At 36.8% G+C, this 25,144-nt stretch overlaps 5 protein-coding genes and 2 pseudogenes across 9 annotated transcripts; 3 read left to right on the top strand and 4 right to left on the bottom strand.

The window, feature by feature from the left end:
* The first annotated feature begins 377 nt into the window (after positions 1-377).
* LOC140809975 (uncharacterized) lies at positions 378-4,002 on the top strand. 2 transcript variants are annotated; one of them, XR_012113213.1, is made up of 4 exons: positions 378-1,116; positions 1,318-1,377; positions 1,528-1,980; positions 3,840-4,002. XR_012113213.1 is itself a non-coding variant. In XM_073167766.1 (3 exons), the coding sequence occupies exons 1-3, from the start codon at positions 655-657 to the stop codon at positions 1,912-1,914; spliced, it is 909 nt and encodes a 302-aa protein (XP_073023867.1). In that variant the 5' UTR covers positions 379-654; the 3' UTR covers positions 1,915-2,100. The 2 variants fall into 2 exon arrangements, 1 of the variants encoding a protein (XP_073023867.1); XM_073167766.1 differs by lacking the exon at positions 3,840-4,002 and having other exon boundaries at positions 379-1,116; positions 1,528-2,100.
* Positions 3,968-4,702, bottom strand: LOC140809977 (kiwellin-1-like). Its single transcript, XM_073167768.1, has one exon. It carries the CDS (start codon positions 4,535-4,537, stop codon positions 3,968-3,970), a length of 570 nt encoding a protein of 189 aa, XP_073023869.1. The 5' UTR covers positions 4,538-4,702.
* Positions 4,703-4,893: 191 nt separating this feature from the next.
* Positions 4,894-5,857, top strand: LOC140809976 (kiwellin-1-like; annotated as a pseudogene).
* A 969-nt stretch (positions 5,858-6,826) lies between these two features.
* On the top strand, positions 6,827-8,116 carry LOC140810493 (kiwellin-1-like; annotated as a pseudogene).
* On the bottom strand, positions 8,015-12,058 carry LOC140809973 (FT-interacting protein 3-like). 4 transcript variants are annotated; one of them, XM_073167762.1, is made up of 2 exons: positions 11,924-12,058; positions 8,015-11,012 (listed from the first exon to the last, which is right to left on the bottom strand). In XM_073167762.1, the coding sequence occupies exon 2, from the start codon at positions 10,952-10,954 to the stop codon at positions 8,018-8,020; it is 2,937 nt and encodes a 978-aa protein (XP_073023863.1). In that variant the 5' UTR covers positions 10,955-11,012; positions 11,924-12,058; the 3' UTR covers positions 8,015-8,017. The 4 variants fall into 4 exon arrangements, with proteins under 4 accessions (XP_073023863.1, XP_073023865.1, XP_073023864.1 ...); XM_073167764.1 differs by lacking the exon at positions 11,924-12,058 and adding an exon at positions 11,839-11,918; XM_073167763.1 differs by lacking the exon at positions 11,924-12,058 and adding an exon at positions 11,791-11,889.
* Positions 12,059-14,370: 2,312 nt separating this feature from the next.
* LOC140809037 (uncharacterized) lies at positions 14,371-17,775 on the bottom strand. Its single transcript, XM_073166493.1, has 6 exons — positions 17,430-17,775; positions 16,587-17,134; positions 15,484-15,676; positions 15,321-15,385; positions 15,020-15,230; positions 14,371-14,907 (listed from the first exon to the last, which is right to left on the bottom strand). Exons 1-6 carry the CDS (start codon positions 17,619-17,621, stop codon positions 14,545-14,547), a joined length of 1,572 nt encoding a protein of 523 aa, XP_073022594.1. The 5' UTR covers positions 17,622-17,775; the 3' UTR covers positions 14,371-14,544.
* An 837-nt stretch (positions 17,776-18,612) lies between these two features.
* Positions 18,613-24,987, bottom strand: LOC140809144 (DEAD-box ATP-dependent RNA helicase 6-like). Its single transcript, XM_073166638.1, has 9 exons — positions 24,628-24,987; positions 23,739-23,799; positions 22,711-22,945; positions 21,980-22,218; positions 21,277-21,528; positions 20,071-20,251; positions 19,401-19,489; positions 19,246-19,319; positions 18,613-19,165 (listed from the first exon to the last, which is right to left on the bottom strand). The coding sequence occupies exons 1-9, from the start codon at positions 24,903-24,905 to the stop codon at positions 19,087-19,089; spliced, it is 1,488 nt and encodes a 495-aa protein (XP_073022739.1). The 5' UTR covers positions 24,906-24,987; the 3' UTR covers positions 18,613-19,086.
* Positions 24,988-25,144: the final 157 nt, after the last annotated feature.

Genomic DNA, 25,144 nt, shown 5'->3' with positions numbered 1-25,144 from the left:
TGTCACCGTGAAGAAATCTTTTTACATTTTAAATAACAATATTTGTGTTATCAATAAAAAATTGGCAAAAACTTGTGTGAGACGGTCTCACGGGTCGTATTTGTGAGACGGATCTCTTATTTGGGTCACCTATTAAAAAGTATTACTTTTTATTGTGAATATGAGTATGGTTGACTCGTCTCACATATTATGATCCGTGAGATGGTCTCACATTATTCTCACTCTAAAAATTTAGTTAGTTATAAAAGTTAAAACTCATCCAACACAATGTCTTTGAATTATTTACATGTTACATTACAAATTGTCAAGATTACCCTTAATCATCTTACTTTTAAATGCCATAATAAAAATGTACTCTTCTTTAATCTCGAAAACCCGAGGTCGTTCGGGTAAACATCAAATTGATCACCGCGTGATTCCGCATCCGTCGTACCATGTCGTCCCAGCTAGGAGCAAATAGAGTTAATCTTGGAAGCGAGGGAGCGCAAAATGAAACCAGCCCTCGTTTTTCTCCTCTCTTAGATTTCTTGTCCAAATCCAAACGCGGTTTTTGTTTATGGAGATTAGAGTTATATTTGAAGTTCCCTAAATGGAACTGAGAATCGTCAGAATTACTCTTCCTGAGTTTGCTATGATCAGTTGCAGAGCATTTCCATGGAAAATCGGCGCGATTTCAAAGTTCCGAAACTGAAATCATTAGACGGCGTCATCTCGCCGATCAATGTCGCCGGTCGCCGCTTCCACCACCACTCGCCTCTGAGTCCGATTTTCGATCCGTACGCATCTGACAGTTCGGATTCTCCAACTCCACTGATGAAGTACCTATGCTCCGCAGCTCCGGCGCTCGGCGCCACCACTGTCCCATCCTCAACGGTGTTCGCTACGCCTCTGAAGGTCGAGGAGGATGTTCTCGTTATGGATGGAATTCCGGTGCCAAAATCCAATAAATGTGACCCAGCGAGAGGAAGGTCAGCTCTGACATTATTGAAATTGAATTTGAATTCTACTTCGTCACTGCCAGGTGGTGTCGCAGCTGAGAATGGCAATTCCAACAAGGCGGATATTTGCCGTCATTGGAAGGATTTTGCCATATGCCGCTTTGGTTCCAAATGCCAGGTCAACTACCTCTCTCTATCAAAAGTTTGGTTCATGTTTTCTTTCAATATTTGCAATGGGTAAAGGTAAAGTCGTTGCTTATGATTTGAGAGGAAAAGTACCGAAAAGCTCACTGCTTCCTATCAACATATATGGCTAAATGTGTTATTTAGGAATCGCTGAGTAAATTGCTTTATTGATTTCACCTTTGGATCGTAACAGTTTGCACACGGCAAGGAGGAGCTGCGTCCTCCTCGTTTCTCTGACAAGAACAAGCTTGAGGTATGAAAGATACGTTCTTTTTCTCATTTTGCTTTACTTTTCTTGCATAATATTATATCATACATATTGGCCAACTGTTGAATTGTACGTCTTCGTACCGCAAGATTTAGTGTGTGATTTCTAATACTTTTGCAATTTCCTCGCAAATAGATCTTTAAACCATACAACAGTTCCAGTGGATCAAGCTCATCATCACATGGCAGGAAAAGCTGTTCAGTTAACCAAATCATCGCCGCCTCCACTGCAGCAACCCTCTTATTGCCGATACCGCCCACACCAATGACTTCATTAACATCTACTGTCGAAATCAAATCCAATTCTGGATCCATCAATGAGAGAAAAGACCCTCATCCTGCTCTTTTAGGTTCCAATTGGTTACCTCTGGATGATGGATTTGAGGTTATGTTACCACTTGGATTAAGTGAAAGAAAAAAGAATCCCTCGAAAGAAGATTTGGAGGCTGAGATACAAAAACTTCTGTACGGTACAGGTTCGACAAAAAGATTGCCTGTGTTTCTCGGTATATGCACAGACTGATTGCTTGATTGTGTTCTCTTTTGGCTGAAGAATTTAAGATCCACCATTCTTGTCGCTGATTAGATGGTAAAATTGTTGTGATTTTGTGATACCATTTTTACTAGTTTTTGTCCCACAATTTGGCTGTGAGATAGAGGTATAGTTGAATGCTGCAAAAAATGAATAGCAAGTACAGTTATCTGATTACATGTCGTTGCCTGAATGAATTAGTGGGTTCTCTAATTCCTGAATTTGTACACATTTCGGCACTACGTGGACAGTATTTGGATATGGATTCGAAAGTAACACTTGGTACAGAGATAAAAAAATTCGATGATATAATGTTCTCAACAATTGTAAAGAGTGCTACACTTCGTCTTGGCATGTAAAAAACTTAAGAAGGAATGATGTTCTTTGATACTGAGGAGGAGAGAAAAAACTTTCATGGTTATTATACAGCAGAATTTTTCCTTAGGACTTTACATCTGAGTCTTTATATTCTTTTGTATATTAAACTCAATATATGTTAACACGAACATAAAATAAAACATAATTTCCACTATGCATCTCCACGTTATATCCAAATCACCCCAGTCCTCTAAAGGCACCCCTAAGGCTCTCCAAACAGCTTGAGAAACATCAACAATGTTATTATCACACGGAGGCAGATAATCATGTTTTTTACTGCACCCCATCGAACAATCACACTCGTCAACAATCCTAGCATTCACACTTCTGCCTTTAGCACTTATGCTAATGTTCTTTAGGCACCTGCTTCCGCTACTATACCATCAAGTTGATAATGCAAGGACTGGTGTGTGGTCTGAATGATACTTATTAGCATATTCGACGGCTTCCCTCCGTCTACACCTTCTTTGAAACTGTTCACATCGAGAACTGCCTACGTTTTTCCAGATACACTCGTAGGTCATGTAATTCCTTCCTTTAATGCAGCAGATAGAGTAATCTTCGTGACAGTAAAGCTCAAGTTATTCATAAGAATTATCAGTTCCTTTATGCGTTAAAGTTCAAGTCTTGAAAATTAATTAGATGGAGATAAGATTTATTCATTTGTTTCTATACAGCTTAACCCAAGAAAATGCCAGGATTGCTCTCATTTAAACTTTTGGCTGCTTCTTATATGATCCAGTTGAGGTTTCAACGGGACTACATACCTATAATATTTTTTGCATCAACTTTAACTCTACGGTATTGCATTTAGTATAGAAACGGGATTAAAATTCATGCGATCTGTATCCTGTCGTTGTCTTTGAATCAGGTTTAACAAATTGGAATGTGTTCCCATTGAACTTTGTTGCTGAAGCCACTAAGAAATCATTTCAGATCATTTTCTTAATGGTTTTGTGTGCGTAGCAATTGCTTTTGCTGTTTATATATTATATGGTATCACAAATGAAACTTAAATTTAGGCAAAAAATTTGAGTTTCGCCATAGCATTAGCTCGTGCCTCATGTTCTGTCCTGAATGGTCACCTTGTTTTCATTATAAATTTTTATTTCAATTCTCGTAATGGTAAAGGCGAAACTTTGTCAAGATTTCATAAGAGATCTTATTGGTTAACTTGGTTTTAAAATTTAGAAAATAAATGAGAATTCATTGGTCGGAATAAGTCTAAAACTAATGTACGTTCGTCCTTTTTGTTTTGTCTGGTTGTAGTATTGGTCAGATTGAGCGTGAAATAAACTAGCTAAAAAATATTGAAATTTATTTTTCATCTTTTCAGTTGCACCTTCAGTATAACGTCGTGATTATAAACATGTTCTTGTATCGTAATTTTGCACGCTTGAAGATCCAGGAATAACCCTACCCCAAAAAAGGATCCATAAATAAACTCGTGAATTGAATTGGATGCATCATGAAATTCAAGAAACCAGCATATCATAAACTCTGGTAAATTGTTGAATCATAACATTCATATTTCACAGGTATATGCCGTCCAACAACACCATCCCGAAACCACAACAAAGGAAGAAGACAAGTAGTACATAAGAAAACATAAAACATATTTAGACTAGAAGTTGATGAAGCACAGAAAGACCAACAAGCACCTACTCTAGGCATCAGACCATGTGATATCCAACTCGCCCCAATCATCTTCGGGAACTCCCAAGGCTTTCCAAACTGCTTTTGATGCATCGACGATGTTATTAGGACATGGAGGCTGATAATCGTGATCTTCATCACAACCCATTGTAGAATCGCACTCATCAACAACCACTGCTGTCACGGTTCTGCCATTAGCACTTATCTGTACGTTGTTATGGCATCTGCTGCCTCCACGGTACCATCCGGTCGATAGAGCCACCACTGGGGTGTCATCAGAGTGGTACTTGTTGTCACATTCCGATGGTCCTCCACCATCTCCTCCTTTCTGAAAACTATTAAGGGTTAGAACTGCTTTTGTGCTTCCAGATACCGAAGGCGAACACTCGTAGGTTGTATAGAACTTTCCTTGCTTACAGCAGTCCGAGTAATTTTCTTGGTTACATTGCCCGGGAGGTGGCTTTTTCCCTTCTATTCTGCCGCTCGGCTTGCATCCCTGAATCCTAGCCTCTATGGAATAAGAAGCAAGAAGCATCAGTAAAAGCAGAGTTACTCCTGTGCTTAAGCTTGTGTTGTTCATCTTGATTCTCGATTAATTATCTGAAGAGTTTGGTGAAGGGATCTGCGTATTTGTACTCTCACAATGTTGAATACGCCAGATCAAGGCTCGTGCAATTTATTTTAAATTATTTTCTGATAGATTAGCGTTTCAAGCACTCCTCACTATTCCATAGCAGCTACGCTTTTTTTAATCTTTGAATTTTATTATTGTGTATCGTTTTCACAAAGTTGCTACCTTGCATCTGATGTTTTGATGGGATTTTTAAAATTCAAATCCAAATTAATTATATCGGCATTTGAGATTATGGCGCGAGTCAGTTGAATAATAAGTTTTTCGTGTTCAAGATTGAGTAAATTAATGTCGCGGCAAATTAAGTAATCCAGCAAAGTGCACATTCCTATGGTTGGAAGTGTCAACAGAACTATCCACTTTTTGTGTAGAACCCCTAACAACAGTTACCAACTAGTAAATTTGCACAAGTTTTTGTTCTTTGAGCACTTTCTTGGAATTTTCCCTAAATAAAACTTATAAACACAGATTGATTATCCAATTTTCTGTGTCAATATTCTGTATTCCAACACAACTTAAACACTAATATAGAATGAAGACGAATAATTTGAGCATGGTTTCATCTCTTCTGCTTTTACATCTAGCTGTTTATCGCATAGAGGCTAGACTTCACGGATGCAAGCCAAGTGGCAGCAGAATAGAAGGGAAGACCCCGCCGCTGGGACAATGTAACCAGGAGAATGACTCAGATTGCTGTAAGCAAGGAGAGTTCTACAATATTTATAACTTATGAGTGCTTACCTCCCGTCTCTGGAAGCACTAAGGCCGTTCTGACCCTTAATAGTTTTCAGAAAGGTGGAGATGTTGGAGGACCATCTGAATGTGACAACAAGTACCACTCCGACGACACGCCAGTGGTGGCTCTATCAACCGGATGGTGCAGCGGAGGCAGCAGATGTCATAACAACATAAAGATAAGTGCTAATGGCAGAACCGTGACAGCAGTGGTGGTTGACGAGTGCGATTCCACGATGGGGTGTGATAAAGATCACGATTATCAGCCTCCGTGTCCTAACAACATTGTCGATGCGTCAAAGGCTGTCTGGGAAGCCTTGGGGGTTCCAGAAGATCGGGGCGAGTTGGATATCACATGGTCTGATGCATAGGAGCACTTCTGTTTGATGCAAGTGATCATACTTGTTCATATACAACGTATCTATTGAAGCATGTTAAGAATATACATTGTCAGTTTTTCTTTTAAGTTTTACCCAACTTTGATAGCTTTCATGTTGCAAGATTTACTGTCAATTGCCTGAAAAATTAAAATCAACAGTCTGGTGATAGAGAATATATGAGGAGGTAATTAGCCAAGGAAGAACTAACAAATGCCCGTATAAGACTTGTTAAAGTTTTAAACCTATCAAATTGGGTAGAAGCTGAAATATATATGGAATTTGGTTGGGTCTTTGATAATTTTAAAATACTCCACAGTTTATTAAAACAAATCATATTTTAAGAACACGTTTTATAAAAACAAAAAGATTCGTGAGACGTGTCACAAGTGACCTACTAGTAAAATAAACGTTGATTATTGGATAAACGATCGGGGCAATACACAAGAAGGATCGGTTGAAGTCAACAGTGTTTACCAATAACATGCAAATCTGAAGATAATTAATACTCTGAAGCATTCCTTATTGATTAACGTCAAAGTATGCCAGACCCAACCGTGTGAAGTATATAGATATCGAGGCTCGTGCCAAAAAAAAGGACAGCATTAGCGGAGGCGAGTCGAACGAATGATCGATCAGTACGACATTGCTAGTTAATGTCCTCCTAAAGCATTAAAAAATTATGGGGTAGGAAGATGTCAGACAAGGGGATAAACCATGTTTTGCATCAGTTGCACAGTGAATAATTGGACTAATATAACGTGCAGCTTGATTTTACCTTATGAACTAGTCAAACTATAGCAACTAGCAAGTAGAATATGGTTTTATTCTGTTCTGTTACAGCACGAACTTTGTGTTTGGGTTGATCATATTCTTCCATGGCAACAAATTAATACTTCAAATTGGCGAGTTCGAATATGTTTTTTTATAAGGAAGTTGAAGTACTATATTAAAAAATGATTTCTTTGGTTTCTCTGAAACCCAAGTTTCTTAATCTTAAACGTTTTTAGATCTTACCTTTTAAAATCAAATCCAGTTGCAACGAATTATTTCAAAATATTTTTCTTAAAGCAAAAATGAAGTTCTATTCAAGAACAGAGAGAGTGTTTTTATTTGAGGGAAATAAATGCTACATAAGTTTAATGGCAAGGAGTCACTAGCCAAGCCCTTGAATAGGTCAGTGGGAGTGGGGGTGTGCATAGCTTTAATGAAAAGGGTGGTCTTTCATGCCTATAAATACGTACCCGACTCATTCAAGATTCTTCAAATCAAAATCTCAAAAATACCTGTCAAGTTCATTAAAAGAAGAAACATTTCCTCTTAAGTGTGACTGTCCTGCTGTTTTTCTGTGTTTTAGCAAAAACCGAAGCTCAGCCTTGCAGACCTAGAGTCCTTAGGGGAAAGAAACCTGCTCCAGGGTAATGCAACTCACAGAATGGTTCGGAATGCGGTGTACAAAGACAACTTTATGCCACGTTCAAGTGTTCGCCTGAAGTGACCAATCGTACCAAGCTGTCTTAACACTCAACGGTTTTGGACCAGGTGCTGATGGTGGAGGGCCATCAGAATGTGACGACAAGTTTCACTCAAATGACACCCCAGTGGTTGCATTGTCTACAGGATGGTTCAACAACCAGAAACGGTGCCTTAAACCCATAATGGAAGGAGAGTTGAGGCTATTGTGGTTGAAGAATGTGACTCAACTATTGGGTGTCATGCTGAGCACGATTTCCAGCCTCCATGCCGTAATCACATTGTTGATGCCTCTAGGGCAGTTTGGAAGGCGTTAGGCATGCCGAAAAGAGATTGGGGTGAGTTGGATATCTTCTGGATATTGCCAAACTAAAAAAAATGAGCGAACGGGGGGATTTATTGTTATTACATTTATTTTCTAGATTGAGACAGTGAGTCCTGGCTTGCTATTTCGGAAGATAGGAGATTCCACCCAATCATCGGACCGCTTTTTGCTGCAATAACTGATAACGTTCAGCAGCTAAATTTAGCGAGTTGATGGTATACTAAAAAGGTCATTTTCACGGAACGTCTCGAAAGTTCTCGAGAATCTTTTTCGATTCCTGATTTATTGTCATATGTCATGCACATGAGATTTCTCCATTAATCTTGGAGTAGAAAAACTCAGAAGTGCATTAAAAATGTCACCAGTTGGTAATAGGAAGAATTCTTTAACAATCTGTGTTCAAATCATACCAAAAACAGAGTATCGAGAGTGCTAAGCACACATTTTATACACTTGATATCTTGACAACATAGGCAAACTAAATGGCTAGCAAAACTGGCAGTAACAGAAGAAGAGAACTCACAGCATGCTATCAGTCCGAGCAGGCAACCGCCTGAAGAAATTCAATGGGGCAGATGGTAGCTTATGCCAAAATATTGGATGCCTCATAAAATATAATCCAGAACAGATTATCAACAACCGGAGAGGTACGACGTACACTATAGTGGCAGCTGATATGCATAAAACCATGAATATTACAGTAGCCCGTGGATCTCTCCAGCTCAATAATGCCTGAATCCTTTCCCCTTGAGATGCTATATCACCTACCACCATCTGGATTCGACCAGCTACAGTTCGTAACCGATCGTACCTCATTCTTACAAGGTCTGTACCACATGTGGTTGGGAATGTGTCAAATTCCTCGTCAAGCTCATCAGGATGCACAGCATCAGCAAATGACAGTTTTGTGTCCATGTGAGGAGGGTATCTAGGCCGGTAATAATAGTTCCGGAGACCGATTAGAAACATGTACAGAAATGCGGTAGGTAGCATAAGCTCGGGGAAACAGATTAGCACGACAAAGAGAACTTGCACTAGAACTGTTGTGTTGGGGTTTTTCCACGTACAAACTTCTCTAAACCAGTTTACAACGGTGAACAATCCACTAAAAACTGACATCAACCTGAAAAAGTTAGCCTTGCTTCGCCTCATACTCCAGAGATGTGAATCAGAATCGGTCATATACTCGATTACGTCTTTTCTGAGAGGGGGTTCAGCACGACTTAATCGTGCTGTCACTATATTGACAGCTTGGTGACGCAACATATCAAGCTGGGCCATAGTCAATGGTCTCACGTAGTGTATTTTGGGCAAGAGAGGTCTTGAGTATAAGAACATCATATTAGCCATTGATAAGCACGAAAACCTAATCGCCAAATGCAACTCCCCCATCTTCCTTACACCAGAGGGGTTAAGTACCAGAAGTGGGTAAGAATGAGTATACACATGACCAGTCTCAAGAGTTGATATCCGGATCCGAACTTTCCCAATACTAATGTCTCTGTTACCATTTGAAGCCTTCTCGCCTGTTTGGCCATTGTCAAAAACACCAATAGTAAGAACCGTGGCTGGATCAAAAACTTCCCAAGAGTACTGTTCATTGTACTTGGGATTTAAGCAATCTACAATCGTTCTTGTTCGAATCCATTTCTGACCATACTTTGCAACACAAAATGTATCGGAAGTGCCCTTACCATTTACCATCTTCATGGGCGTAACGGCTTCAGCATTTAAAATCCCTAATTCCAATATACCAACTGGTGGCTTCCAGAGCTGTTTTGCTGTTGGCCTTAAATCGCTGCTATAATTGGTAGATTCATCAAGGACGTGGTAACCTCCATCAAGGCAGACTTGAAGAAGGACCCTACTAGCAAACCTGTCTTTTGTCGAATCCCCAACATCAGTTGAATTCGGATTTTGAAGGTTAAACCATCGATGATGAACAACATGGTCATCAGCCCGTAGCTCAACTGTTGATAATGGAATGAAAATCCTACCAAGAATCTCATCTTTGTTTGGACTGACACGATCTTCCACTGAAAGTATCAGATGATCATCAAATGGTTCAGCAGCAACAAACATCAACTCTTCATTCCATGAAACTTTCAAAGGTTGCAATTGCACTGATTTTGTTCTCAAAACTTGGTTACCAATCTGTGCCTTGACAAGGAGATTCGGAACTTTATTTTTCTCTACTACAACCAAGTCTTGTGCCTCAATCACATTAACCCGAACATACCATAACCTTGGGGAGAGGTAAACTTTTGAACGGAGGTGAGTTAACGAAACTGAGCCATCAACAGGGCCAGTGGCATCTGAATGCCAAGCGTCTGGAAAAGCCTCATCAGCTTGTGTTCCTATCCAGACAGCAAGCATTAGTTCTCCTTTCTTTTTCTTCCCCTTCTTGTCTCCAAGTCGATACCATTCTGGAGCCAAAGGGCTATCTGGTGGAACTCGTGTTGGGATCTCAGGAAGGTCAAACCGAATAAGCCCAACAAAATCATCTTTTAACATATCCTTATCTTTGACCACGACTTCCAAGACAGAGGACTGCGTTCTTTCTCTAGAAAAGGTGAACACCATATTCCACTCAGGGTTTTGTGTTTTCTCACAATGCTTTGTCACCCCCTTATAGTTACCGAGTTTTACTTCAACAAAGGGGTCAAGACTCCCTGTAAGATTCTTGGAAGGAAGGTCATGAGCTCTGGCAACCCGAACAAAGAGGAACTGCATTGGTTCAACCAGGTCATACATGTTGAACGGATTCCCTAATCCTCTAAATTTTCCCCCAACAACTTGACCGCCACCAAGAACAGGGTTGGTCTCTTTAAGCATAAAGCCAGCAGGTTGTGAGGATAAAACAGAGTACATGCCATCTTTTATTGATTCGTTGGAGATGCCGGAAGGTGGAGGCTCTTGTTTCTGGTTCTTTGAGTTGAAGAGGTGATCAAATGCACGCCTTATACCACCCCTTTTGCTGTTAGTCAACGGTTCTGAGATGACGTCTTCCACTTTCGGAGAAGCCATCTCAGGAAGAGGAAATGTAGATTTGATATTCGGCTCTTCAGTCAAGAAAACTTTCAGGCCAACCTCCCCACGTGCACGTGAGAAAACACTTCCTTTTTCTAAAGGGTAGTTACAAACAGCAGCATCAGATTGGTTAACAAATGATGTGCCAGCTATCCGAACTTTCCCTAGGGAAGATTTATGTTTAATGCTTTTGTTGGCGCTGTAAACATGAGCCTCCAGCATGTGATTATGCATGTCATTTGGATCAAAGACATTAAAATAGAAGGTCTCATTCCAGAACGGGTCAAGATCTTTTTCTTTGATGGTGGTTCGAAATTTCTGACCATCAAAGTGAAGCTCCACAAAAGGGTTGGATGCACCCTGTCCATCTGTAGGTATAAGGTTGCTGGCTCTCACAACTTCAACAGCTAACTTGAGTTTGCTCATGGCTGACTTTTAACAAATACTTATCCTTGGCGAATACAAGTGAAAGAAATCACATTACCTGTTTGCAAAACATGCTGCTAAATTTTAATAATCTCTTAACAGAGGACCAACAGATAAACTTACAAAATACGAAAGAATCAATAAAATGACTAGCAAATAGAATCCTAATTTTGATACAACTCAGAGTAATAAAAAGGCTTCAGTTTTTTTACTACTTAATCTAATAGAAGCCTGAACTTTTTTCCCTCCAAAATGCATAAAGTTACTTCATCTCAACTAAATTATTAAGTTTGCCATGACCCAAAACAGGGTCCAAATGATACCATATTCCTGAGCTTTGTGTGTTCAACATCAACTAATCTTTGGCAAAAAACAGAACTTTTAGCCTTTTACTTACATTGTGTCCCTTGTTAAGCTCGACTAGATACGAATCAGTCTTTTCTAATGTATTTACCTCCCAAAAGGCATGAAATCTAATCTGGGATTTATCAATGAACATAACAAAAATATGACCAAAAAAATATTGAAATACAGTCTTTGCAATTGAGACAGTAGACACCGACTTCCTAAAGAGGCACACAAAATAACTACACAAAATTCCAGCTTCAACTCTCAACAACAACAAAATAAATGTCCATTCTGTGCTACATACTTGCAAAGCAGAACAATCAAATGTACAATTTTTTCACTTTTATTTAAATTAGTCTGAGTCATGACAAAAACATGAAACTGATCAAGAAGCCCAGATAGATCATTAAACTTTTACATTCTTGAATACAACACAAAAAATCCACACCCCATATTCAAACTTTACATTCATACATCATTTTCAGTACATTTAAAAAAGGGATCTTTACGCCATAAAACACAAATATGCCACACACCCTTAAAGTGTAACGTATGTAGGAATTAGAGAGAGGGAGAAAGAGCGAGGATTTAGAAACACAAAAGGCCAGAAAAGGTGCGTACCTTCAGGTTTCTGGTTATTCCATAACTTCTTGATTTTCGACTAAGAAAAATCTTTAATTCTGAGGCACAGATACACAGACGAAACTGAAAAGGAAAGATGTGGGAAAGAATTAAAGCACCACCTCGCTGGTTGCAATCACAGAAAAATTAATACGCACAGATTTATAGTATTAGATTATAATATGGTAAAAATTTGTGTAATACGGTGTCACGGATTGTGAGATAGATATTTTATTTGGATCTTTCATGAAAATGTATTATTTTTATGTTAAAATTATTAATTTTTATTGTGAATATGAATAGGGTTGATCGTTTCACAGATAAAAATTCGTAATACCGTCTCACACAAGGTACCTAATCAATAGATAACATGAACTTATAGTAAGTTGCCACTTGGCACAGTAATACATTAATATGTATTTAATTCCATGTATTTTGTTTTAAAAATTTTATTTAATTCTACAAAATTATATTTAACACGCATTCTTATTTTATAATCATAAAATATTAGATTTTAAGCATATTTTCTGTACTTATTTATTTTTATATTGTATATATTATCAAATATCTATTACTGTTATTAAGAATCTTCCTAACAGATACAAAAAGTTGGTCTGTTTTTTGTTTTATCAATCTTGTCCTCATTTGATATCAAATTTATATTTTTGTTTTTAATTTTTTTTAAAAAATTCAAAAAACATTTTTGTTTTTTTAAATTACAATTATTCAAATAGCACTTTAGTCCCTCGATAATTTATCAAATTTCACTTTAGTTCGTAGATAATTATAAAAAAAATTATACATACGCATCGCGTGTGCAAAATATCTAGTATTATTATTAAAGAAGAGGAAAAATCAAAGAAGACGCCGAAGATGGTTGAAAGTCTACGACAGGGGTCCATGAATACGACAAACGGAGGTTCCCACATATTCACTCACATATCTGAAGAAAATTATTCTTGATTTTCAATATATAATTTATTTTTTAAAATAATTTTTTATTTATTTATAAGATTGTGAAATATTTAATTAAAGATTTTTTTAAAATATGATATTTATGATATGATATTATAGTTTAAAAAATTATTTCTGATAAAACTCTTCATTTTTATATAGGATTTTTTTTAGAGATAAACCTCATGAAATAACGAAACTATAAATAAGATAAGCAAGTAAAGGAAAAAGACTTTTGATTTTTGACGTTTTAGTTTTGCTTGGATGTTCGGTGACGGCTCATTTTTGCACTCGTGGACGTCGTGATTTTCAGAGAAAAATAATTCACAAGAACGTTGTTATTTTCAAGAGTTTTATTTTACGTGTTGCTGTGATTATTGAAGACATCTGCAAATAACACGCGTGAAAGATATTTATATTTGTACATAATTAATCAGGAGTTATTTTGATTAAAGCTATTTTATTGGTTATAGACTTTTAATGACTTTTATGGAGTTTAAAAGTCTAGAGGTATTCAAACTAGACTTTTATATACTCCATAAAAGTTTTGTGGTATTCAACGTAAACTTTTGTAGAATTTTAAAAAGTCGTGTGGTATTCAAACTAGACTTTTCAAAACTCTACAAAAGTCTATAGGTATTCAAAATGTAAATAGACTTTTAATGACTCTATGGAATTCTATTAAGTACAAGAATTATAGCCTAAGGTCCAACAATAAAATGTCAACAAAAGTTTTTTATTCAACCTAATGATTTGGATATACATTCAATTGAGAAATCTCCCAAATTCAATAAAAAACTTTCATTCTTTTCTCATCTATATTTTTCTTTTTATTTGTACTTTTTAAAAACATAATTAAAATTTAATCTTTTTATTAATTATTATATAACATTTTATTTTTAATTATTTTCTTTAATTTTAGTTAATCTTTTAATATCTCATTAGCTAAGGAATGCAAAATCAAAACAAATATTTAGTCAATCAAAACAATAAGGAAACTATATCAGGGAAATAATTAATTATATTAATCGAAAACTTGAAAAACATTATTTCCCTTCAAAAATTATTGAAAAACTAAATACACCATTTTTAGAGTTTGAACTTCTACAGTTTGTGAATTTTGATGAGCAAATGAATATAATATTCACAAAATATTTCTATTTTTGTAAAAGTAATATTTCTATTTATTCAATATAAAAAGTACAGATGTTGTCAAATAAGAAACGGTCATGAATGGAACCCCTAAAATAATCATGCCACGACTTTTAGTTTCGAGTTTGGTACTCGTAGGTTGCTCTTAGTATTCAACATTTCAAGAAGTTTCAGAAATTTCCATTAAAAACTATTTGTAAATAGTTAAAAGGGAGATGAGAAGGTTTGCAAAAAACGTGACTCATTCTCCCATAAGTTCCATGTATATAGAATATTTGAAGCACACAAACTAGTAAAAGTTAACTATTTGCCAATATCCACAAAGTAAAAATAAAAAATAAAAAAAAAATCGTACGTTACAATTTGTTAATTGATCTCTACTTGTATATTTGTAAACAGTTAAACTTGGCCTTCAAAAAGCTTTAAGACATAGCTAGAAATGTGTACGTCAATATTCTATGTACTTTGAACTAAGAGGTGAAACGGGAGATCTGAATTGAGGCCATTATAGAGATTTATTTGCTGCTGTTTTGTTTGTTCCAGTACTCATTCTCCCATGCTTCAACTTCTCTGGTTGCCTTCTCTTGTTCATCAATAAAAGCCTTGAATTCTTGAGGTTCATAAGGTGGAGGCATAGTGCATGGAGATAAATCCCTTGGGGACTTCTCCAATGATTCTTCCATGAATTTTCTCCAATTCCCATCTGCAGAGCACGCCATCGATTCCGAACAAAGCTCCTTTGCATTTGGAGGAATCGTGGGCTTATACTTTAAGAGCTTTGCATATTCATTCAGCAGGTGAAACATGTAATCGTACACATTCTCCATCTTCAAATCTTCGTGGATGAAGCGGCTCCCGGCTTCCCCGATTGCCTTCGCCTGAGAAACATGTTACAAAACAAAGACAAATGCAAAAGTAGTTCAAATATTATCAGATATTGTCGTTGTTTTTTACTTGGTGCAAAAACTAGTATGGTAAGAAAAGAATAACCTCCTGAGTGTGATTGTTTCCCCATTCAACAGCAAACTTGGAGGACTTGCATTTGTCATTTTCCCTAACTGGCCAATAGTGATGCTGAGGGATCATTCCTCTTATGAAGAAATCGTACCAACGGAGTGTCATTAGCAAAGTTGGGGAATCACAGGCTAAGATGTACTTTTCACTCACAGACCATGCCCATCCCTCTATATAAATCTTGTACCTGAAATACAAAATACAATACGAGTAGCCAAAATTTGAACCTTGTGCCAAATTTATATGCTAATTTTCAATTTTATAAATTTTCTTAGACCTGTGGGTGCATTGGTCTCCAAGACTTGATTGTTTGTACCCTTGTTGGGATTCCGCCACCCAATCCTGAAAACCAAAAGTTGTAATAAGAACTATATATATACAGCTTCACCAAATTCATATCGAATGCAAAATCTATATCGTATATTTTTAAGTGGTGATACTTGAACATAAAGGCGTGTGTTCCAGTCATTTTGTTGAGTGAGATTGCATTGCATAAGGTCCCCTCTCCATGGGGCAACATGTGGGTTTCCCCTCCAATAGGCGTAGGGTACTCTATCCTCCCATTTCGTCCTCTTATTCCCTTCTTTTATCTCTTCCAATACACTTCTCCATGGCTTTATATTTATCTCTGCCCTGCACCAATCACATGATGAACAAATACTGGTAATAGCTCCAAATTAATGTTCTTATTTTAAACAAAATCCAATATGTTTGAAAAATTCGCAAAAAGGCCTCGATGGTAACTTTAATTTCAAAATAACCCCTATCATTATCTTCTTAAAATTTAGAATATAATAACCCCTATCATTGTCTTGATTAAATTCTTGATGCAACGCCATATCCAATATATAAATATATCCATAACCCAAGAATTATCCAAAAGTCAACAGCCCTCGACCACCCATGATTTTCGATTTAAGTAAAAAAAAAAAACATTCAATCCTATTATTGGAGGAAAGAAGGGATTTATTTAATTTAACCTTGTCAAATATGTATATGGATTCTGTCAAAAATTTCTAATTAAATTAGATCGTGACTCAGTTGACTGCAGTGTCCATATCTTATCTGTCCATAGGAACATATTAAATAAGGGATACACATCTAACTCTTGGAAGTCTCTAACATTACCGAAGGGACACGCCTCTGACTTTTGGGGGAGCCTACGAAAAATAGTTGAGAATGTGTATGTTTTAGACAAATATGTAAAAATATTTAATTAAGTCATTTTATTATGCTAGATATATTTATCTTCATTGATTCTAGAAAAAGATTGTAAGTATTCTGAATCGACTAATTATTACATAACTTCCCAAGTATTTTGAGTCTAGTTAAAATATTGAATTTATATTTCGAGTTGAAATCAAACGGGTTAACCGGGTCGGACCCAATGTTCCATGCCGATTTTAGAGAATATCTGCTTCTTCTAAAAATAAATTATGATTGATTTTTTTTTTCTGAAAAAAAAAATCAATCATCACTTGTTTTAGATTTTGCAAAAGAATATTTGCTAATAACAACGAAACTGCGGAGAAAAAAGTCTTACCAGCCCCAAAACGACCAATCGGGAAACACGATATCCAAGCTCCGCCAATCGGAACAGTACCGGAACAGCGGCGGAGGCTCCGAGCCCGGTGATCGGAATTGATTCTCTTGTACGACGGGCCGGTCATCACTGTCGAACATGAGCTCCAAATCCGGTAATCTCCCTGGGTACAACCTCGCCAGCTGCACAATTCCCCATATCGTGAACAGAGCACGACTCTGGATAGACTTCCTAAACCTCTCCACGTAAACTGTTCCATCTACGATCACGAGTCTGAAATGCGCGGTGTTCCGCGCCTTCTCCACCATTTCACGCGTGATTCCGGTCTGCCTCCAGTGGCGCAAGTCTTGGTGGATCCATCGGAAGTACTCGGGGCAGGTTTGTGAATTTTTCGAGGGATTGTAGGCGAATTTTTGCGAAATAGGGTTCCTCAGGGGACATGCATTGGTGCTATTCCATGTGTTGCAGTCCAGCGGAAACTGGAGGGTGGTTTTGTTAGCGCTTAATGTAGGAAAAGGTTCTCTAGAGGAAAATCCTGCGTATCTAGCCTGCGTGCAAGAATCATCTTCAGACAATATAAATTCGATGGTGGTTCTAGAATCCAAACAGGCCGATCTTATCGTACATCGAATGTTTGAATTCGAGACTAATGGTAACAATCCTCTCTCTCTCTCTCAACTAAAAAAAAAAAAAATTAAAGCAGAAGATCGAGTGAACATATCATCTCAATTCAAATATTTATTAAATCTAATCAAACCAATGGAGTTCATGTATATGGAGGATATGATCCCTGCCTAAAATCAGATCAAAATTTGACAGTAAAAAATTGGGAAGAATATATACCAGGTCAAGCCAGCCGGAGAAAACCAGCCCTGAAAGTAAGAGGAGGAAGAAGAAAACAAGAAGCGCTGTAGCAGTCAAAGTGGACTTCTTCTTCAGCGATTTCCACCATTTTTGTAGCTGAAAATTAAGTATCTGATCATCGAAAGCAGATATCTTCATCGACTTCTCTTCTTGATCAACTCCAGTACTCATGCTTTACTTTAATTAATCTTCAAATTTAACTACTTAATCATCACCAAATATATATGATCATAAACTTGTCTGTAAACATGTATTGAACCTAAGATTCCCACGAGAGGAGAAGGTTGATTTTATTGGTTTATGTATCTCATCTGATCTTTGAAAGTTCTGAGTGCGAGTACAAATAATATTAATTGTTCGTATTAGCTGTCATTAATTGTAAGTGTCCTTATTAACCTTGTCTTATTAGTTTCACTTCAAAACGCGATTCTCTGTCACATGCCATGTATCAATATTTAAGTCAACTCATCCAAGAAAAAAATATTCTAGTAATTTTGATAAATTATGTGACGGCCAATGAATCTTGTGAAATTGTACCTGAATTCCTGGATTGATATTTAAGACCAACAACTATGTTTACAACAATATATAGTTGCCATGTACCCCAAACATGGCACGAATCTTACTTTCTGAAATACAAAAACATCCCAACAGCTATTTTTTTAATGGTTGAAGCAAGCAGCTAAATATCGCGACTGGGAACACTCCTAGGAAAGCTTTTGGGAGCTTTACAGCTTAAAAATTGCCAGTAGCATCTTATAATCAAGGATACATAAATTTTTGTTTCTTCTTTTTTTTTTTTTTTTTGATAAAATGGTGTTTGTCAAGGGATTTGGGAAATTGTTCTTGTTTGGATTCCTCGAGGGATATTGATGCCGTATAGCGAGCGGTACAGATACTTATTGCACGTGATGAAACAAATTTAGTGTCGAGAAGTTTTAGTAGACTAGGTCTCACGCCACTCCCGAGCTTACCTTATGCTTAGGATACATGCTTATTCCAGGAGGATTCGATGACGGAATGAGAGGCTTCCCAGATGAAAATCATTCAAATTTTGAAGTGTAATTGATTATTTTACGTATGTTATCAAGGAATGTGAAAAATGCCGTCGAATTGGAAGATAAAAAACTATTTATAACTCTCATAATTCAAATCATGCAAATTGATTTAACTCAATCCTACATAAACAAAGAAAAAAAGCCTTGGGTTCTTTCACAATAAGTGGATGGCTGTCTTTTACTATGAAACGGTCAGGACATAAACATAAGATATTCGAAAATCTGGCATCATATGTCTCGCGAGTCAAATACAAAGTCTTTTATGGCCAAGATAACGATGTCATACAAACCTTCACCAGAAACAAGGGTAAACTGTTTGTCAGGCGACAATAATTCTGACACAAAAAAGATGACAGTTAAAACAGGGAGGGACCAAATGTTGCCGAATTACTATTCCCGTGCCCGAGGCATCTAAAGAACGAAGATTTCAAAACAAAGAAAGGGAACAGCCAGCTGAACAGACTCATGTACACAGTTTTCTTGGTGAACCAAACATTCATGTGAATCAATACATGTAGATAGCACAAATCATCCGTGTAGCAACTCCCAACCATGAAGCAACTACCCCATACTACCGATCATTGGCAGTAGATAGCTTGATCTATTTGTGGAGGGATCTGCTTAATCTCTGTTCCTAGTTCTTGTTCAATCCTATATCTGAAAGATCAAGATACACATCAAGGTCAGAAGATAACTAAAACGAACAACTCCGTCCATACACAGGAATGAAATCTTACAAATTGAAGCGATCCTCATAGGTGATCAAATTCACGGCTAACCCAAGGTGTCCAAACCTTCCTGATCGACCAACCTACGTGTAACATGAACATTTATGAGGAAATAGTTGCTTAGAATGAAAAGAACACCGATTAAAAAAAATCCAATCTGGTACCCTGTGTAAATATGTTTCTGAGTTTTTGGGAAAATCAAAATTAATAACGACATTGACGGCTTGAATGTCTATCCCTCTTGTAAATAAGTCTGCAATTTGATCACAAGAATGAAAAAAAACAATGTAATCACGGATAGGAGACAAAAGAGCATTGGAATGGAATTAGAACTATGAACACACTTGATATAGCAGTCCACACAATTAAATAATAGAAACAATAAATTTCTAGAAAAGTTATATTGCGGTCTAGAGGCAGGATAGTTAGGAGAAAACAATAATGGTCAAAGGATGAAGTAGTGCATGCTAGGTCTACTACCAAAAAAAAAAACTAAGTTCAAATTAAACAATATAAAAATAATTCATTCACAAACTCTGCCATCATGTGAAATAATTTCACTTCATCACCCCAATCCTATTGTATCACACCTTTCCTAATTGTGAAGATCGAAAGATCTAATGAATCAGATCAAAATTAAAAACCAACAATTAACACAAAGTTCTGGTAAGTACAAAAGACTGTTGTTTAAAGCAAACTGGTATCAAAATTACTACTCACCAAACCACCACCATAATGCTTTACTGCGGATATGGTTTATTCCGCGCCAAGAGAAAGGCAACTAAAAACAAAAAACCAAAACATGGTCATGGCAATAAGCCCTAAAGAGCATACCAGTGCAAACAAGATTCCTGCAGGCACCATTGCGGAAGTCATGAAATACTCTATTCCGATGATCTTGAAGCATCTTAGCATGAATATAGAAGCAAGAATAGCCAAGCTCTGTAATTTTCTTGGCAAGAAGTTCTACTCGATTCACAGAATTGCAAAAAATAATAGATTGGTTTATTTGAAGCTGCAACAGAAAGACAACAAATCTGTTAGAGAGTGTCTGGATGGAGCAGTTCCGCTAGTTTGTATACAAAAGTACTTGGTTAAATATGTTTTAAAAAAAGTAGATATAAATTTGTCTTTGGATTGATCGGTGATGAAACACCCTTTTTTCCTAATTCTTGAAAAAGAAGCTGAAGGGAAAACCTAAAGTCATATTTGTTGACATTATACATGAAAGCACTTAAAAATGCCAAAATTTAAAATTCAGAAAATGTGGTTTCGAGACTTCCTTTTATACTTGAATCAGTGTTCTAAAATTCGGCAACAAAAAAGTGCTAGTCGGCCAGCCTAGGCGGCCCTAGGAGCTGGCCGACAGCAAAATTACCTGTTTTTGGGTTTTTTTAAACAAAAAAATTTTGAGCTTTTAATTTAAATTAAAAGCCCAACTACAAAAAATGAAACATAATATTTTTATTTGTCTTGAACCAAAGTCTAACAAGAAATACAATTTGTTAGCTTGTCCTAAGACACCAAACCTCATTTTCGTCTGAGATCTAGCGTGAGATAACTTCTTGAGGATGATTTTGCATCCGAGAAGAAGAGGAGGATCACACAAATTATATTGAGTTTTGTCTGATGACGAACAAGTTGTTGAAAATTATGGAGAATGAGTGGAGTAAATTTGTGATATTCTATTAGTTGTGTAGTTTTAAACGTATTTTAAATTTGATGTTATTATGTTGGAATTATAGTATGTGATTTATTATATTGATAACGTGGAATTCGCTTCGTGACGCCCAATCCCAGCGTGAGGCAGCACCTGGCTATTGCCTAGCGAATTTTAGAACCTTAACTTAAATCATTAAAATTTTATCACGTCTTAACATAAAAATACTTTCTCTAAAATACATAAGAATCATGATTAATAAAGTTCTTATATTTAAATTAAGTGCTGCTGACCCAAACTTTTCATTAGTAAAAAAACTAAATGACCAGAAAAGGTAAAACAAATGCACTGCAATTAAATATATACTTAATCTTGTAAACCTTCGAAAATAGAGTGTTGAGGCAGTGAACTTTCTGTCTTTCTTCCACAAAAGCAAAATACTGAGTTATACCCTTGAGAGTAAGCTCATCCATAAGGTTGATAATGTAAGGCCTTTTCAGGTACTTGTCCTTGAAATCTTTCACTGTAACAGGAAATGTAGCAGAAAACAAGAGAATCTGACGATTTGCAGGCAAAAAGCCAATCAGCTGCTCAATAGAAGGTTGAAACTCAGGTGACAAAAGCTTATCAGCCTGAAATTTATCAGAACAAAGAGAATAAGATCTAACCACTTTCCAACACATCTAGGACTTCAACACATCTAGGACTTCATGGCTGCATTACTTCCAAAATTGAAATAAGGAGGAATAGGAAACACAAAAATTTATAAAATAGGATTGCATGATCTCATAGAAAGTTTTGAAAAAGGAGCGGCCATCTAATGTAGCTAGCATCACTGCATTTTCAAATTCCCCATGCTCAATGTATATATGCAATTTAACAAAACAATTGAAATATTACAACTGCTAATTCCCAGGTCCATAAGATGAGAAAAAGGGGATAGACCATGTGAAGCTAAGAAAAAAATTAAAACAAAGTTGGATACAAGTATATTGTCTACATAACACGCACACTGCAGTCAATTATGGTTTCAATAGTTAATCAACTGCAACCAAAACATGTTGGCCTGCTGGCAGTCCATACCTCATCCATTGCTAGCATAGCACAATCTTTCAAAATGCAAATACCCTTTCTTGCAAGATCGAGGATTCTTCCAGGAGTCCCAACAAGTAGATGAACTGGTTGATAAAGCCGCATTATGTCATCTTTTAAGCTTGTTCCACCAGTAGTTACCATGACTTGAATTTTTAAATGCTTCCCAAGTTCTTTGCAAACTTGGGATGTCTGAAGAGCCAATTCTCGGGTCGGTACTAGAATAACAACTGCAAAGATGCTCGTATGTAAAACACCACAAAAAATAACCGGATACTGCAAATATCTGCGTAACAAACACACCCATATGTATCTCCACAGAGACAATGCCGGCAGACTGATATGAACCATTTAAAAAGGATATGGGTGAAGAAACAAAATAAACATGTATAGATCTAAAAGAAAGTAGTTTGTAAGACAAATAACCCCTATGATTGATCTAATTGTATCATGGATTAAGACTAAGTGATAATGTAAGTATCATGTTACCTACAATCTTAGAAAGCCCTTCCATATCATGTAATGGAAAAAATCAGGTGACTCTTTCTCAAAAGGAAATTTAAAATGTACTACAGCACATTGACTTATCCTCGGTTTCAGCTCTCACAATCCAAAGGTCTAGCTACCATAAGCATAATACAAGGTCCTAGTTCTCTTAAAAAGTACATCCAAAGAGATCCGAGATGATAAAAGGTGACGACAATTAAATAAATATAATGGACCTTGAATAGCATTTTTATCTTGATCAATTTTTTCCAAGGCAGGAATGCAAAAGGCAGCAGTTTTTCCAGTTCCATTTTTGGCCCTAGCTAAGATATCACTGCCAGTGAGAGCAATCGGTATGCTCTCCTCTTGGATTGGGGATGGTCTCTCAAAACCCTTCTCATATATTCCCATAAGAAGTTCGCGCTTCAAAAAGTAGTCTTCAAATTCATTTCCTTTCGTGGCAGTAACATCCTAAAGACAAACAAATGACAATCAGGAATTCTTACCTACCAATATTCATGCATACAGAAAAACCAGACAAAGTGCCAATGAATGCTGAAGAATGATCAACTTCCTTAATTCATGTCTAATAATACAACAGTCCAAACAAAAAATGCCAAATAAACAATCTGGAAGGGCATCCACGAAAAGAATATATTCTATAATCAACTTCAAAGACTACTCATCCAAAATTTGAGGGCTACCAAACTGCAAACTGCATTTACTCAAGAACATACTTTGGTTAAGAAAGAGAAGAAGAGATCGATTTCTGTTATTTTCAGTAATATAGTAGCTCTTGATGACAAACTAGGCTCTTGAGGTTTCCCGAGCAACTTAACAATCAATTCAGGCAACACTCGTAACAAAAGTTTTCCCTATGCTAGATTAACCTGAGGCTCTTTCTGAAGGGTCTCTTAACATCATGGCATAATATTTGGTGAGTAAAAGCATCACGAGGCATGTTCAAAAAAGGACAATTACAAGTTAGTGATTGAGCAGAAGCCTCCATGATTATCCACTAACATAATAACTAAAACATGTTTCAAGTGCTTGTTGACTGATTTTATTCAGTAGCGATGTGTCGAACTTTCCTAACGTAAAATAACATAGTGATTAAGACCGTGATAACTACCCTAACCATCTTGAACTTTTAATTTGATGGAAAATATCCAAACTATTTTAACAATAAGGCATACAAGATAAACCAATGAAATTGACTTTGTATGGACACTTGAAAGTAACAAGAATCGTCAAAAAATATTACCTCAGTTTTGAAACGGGTGTCCTGAGGTGGTAACTTTAAGCTTGCTTTCCAATCTTGAGCACTAGTCAAGAAGAAAAGCAATAGAAAGTAGATATTTGTGTTAATTATTGTAAGTCAGAGATTACTAGGACGATAGATAAGTGAACGATATATGTCAATGCAAGAAATATATGTGTGTGTTGGGGGGAGGCAGAATAACAAAATTTCCTGTACAGCATTGGTTATCCAGGAGTTACTGAATAAAGGTCCTCCCAAAAACATGTTGGCACCATGCAGGAACAAAGCAAAACAGATCCGAGACAAACCACAAGCCTCATGCCCCAAAGAGGCCGACAAATACGAAAAAAAGAAAAAAAACTTCAATGCAGTTTCACATGTAGCAATCAATTCATAACTGCAATCTGATCTCAATAGACCTTCTGACACACTCGAATAACAACTACCGGAGTCATTACAGTTCTAAAGATTAGGAGATATTACAATTCTAAAGTTAGCATTTTTAGTAAGAAACACTAATTAAGCCAGCCACACATTGAAAGATTGAGTACTTGGTTCCAGCATATTGTTTTCACGTGACACTATATCTATATGTTATACAAGTTTATTTTATTTCTCGTAAAATTCCAATGCCTAAACTCCAGCTCGTAGCATCGTCAATTCAATTTATAGCCCGGTGAAATACAAAAATCTTTAAGATCCAATTCACTCTAATTATTCGTTATAAAGACAAAAAAAAGGACGTGCAGGAGGCCTTTAAGAGGAACAGTGACCAACAACCAATTTATTAGTGAATCACATCGTCAGAAACGAAATTAATATAGTTTGAAGTAAGGGAGGGGGGGGGGGGGGGGGGGGGTGGAGAACAAGTTATGACTACAAAAATATGAACCTCGAATCCACGGCTTCAGATTGCACAGTTTTCTCAACCTCGTCGATAGTTGCATCAGCTGGCGTTAGCTGAGTTCTTGGCAGCCATTGCTGTGGCTGAGGGTTTTGAAAAAACTGATTGCTCTGATTATTATTATTATTCGGAGCTGGACTACGCTGTACGTACTGCTGAGCAGGGTTTCTCGACTGAAAACCAGGGTTCATCCCCGCATTTGAATGTATTCCGCCCCCTCTGCGGCCGCCCATACCTGGCGGCGGATATCTCGCACTCGAATTCATCACAAATCCCTAAATACAAACACTTGATCGAATTTCACATAAAGCAAAAATTCGTGCTAATCTCTTGCGTTTATATCTGTACAAACAATAACGCGTTATATCTGTACAAAACAATAAACAATTCTGAAGCTACAAAGTAGGATGCTGCTGCGGGATACTTGAAACTTTCTGTGTTAGCTGGGCTGCAGGGGAGAGTGATTTGCTGCATTTAGGGAAAAGAATGCACCACTACGTAATTT

Source organism: Primulina eburnea, chromosome 13 (genome assembly GCF_022965805.1).
Source record: "Primulina eburnea isolate SZY01 chromosome 13, ASM2296580v1, whole genome shotgun sequence".
NCBI lineage: Eukaryota > Viridiplantae > Streptophyta > Magnoliopsida > Lamiales > Gesneriaceae > Primulina > Primulina eburnea.
This window is presented reverse-complemented; position numbering and strand designations above follow the sequence as displayed.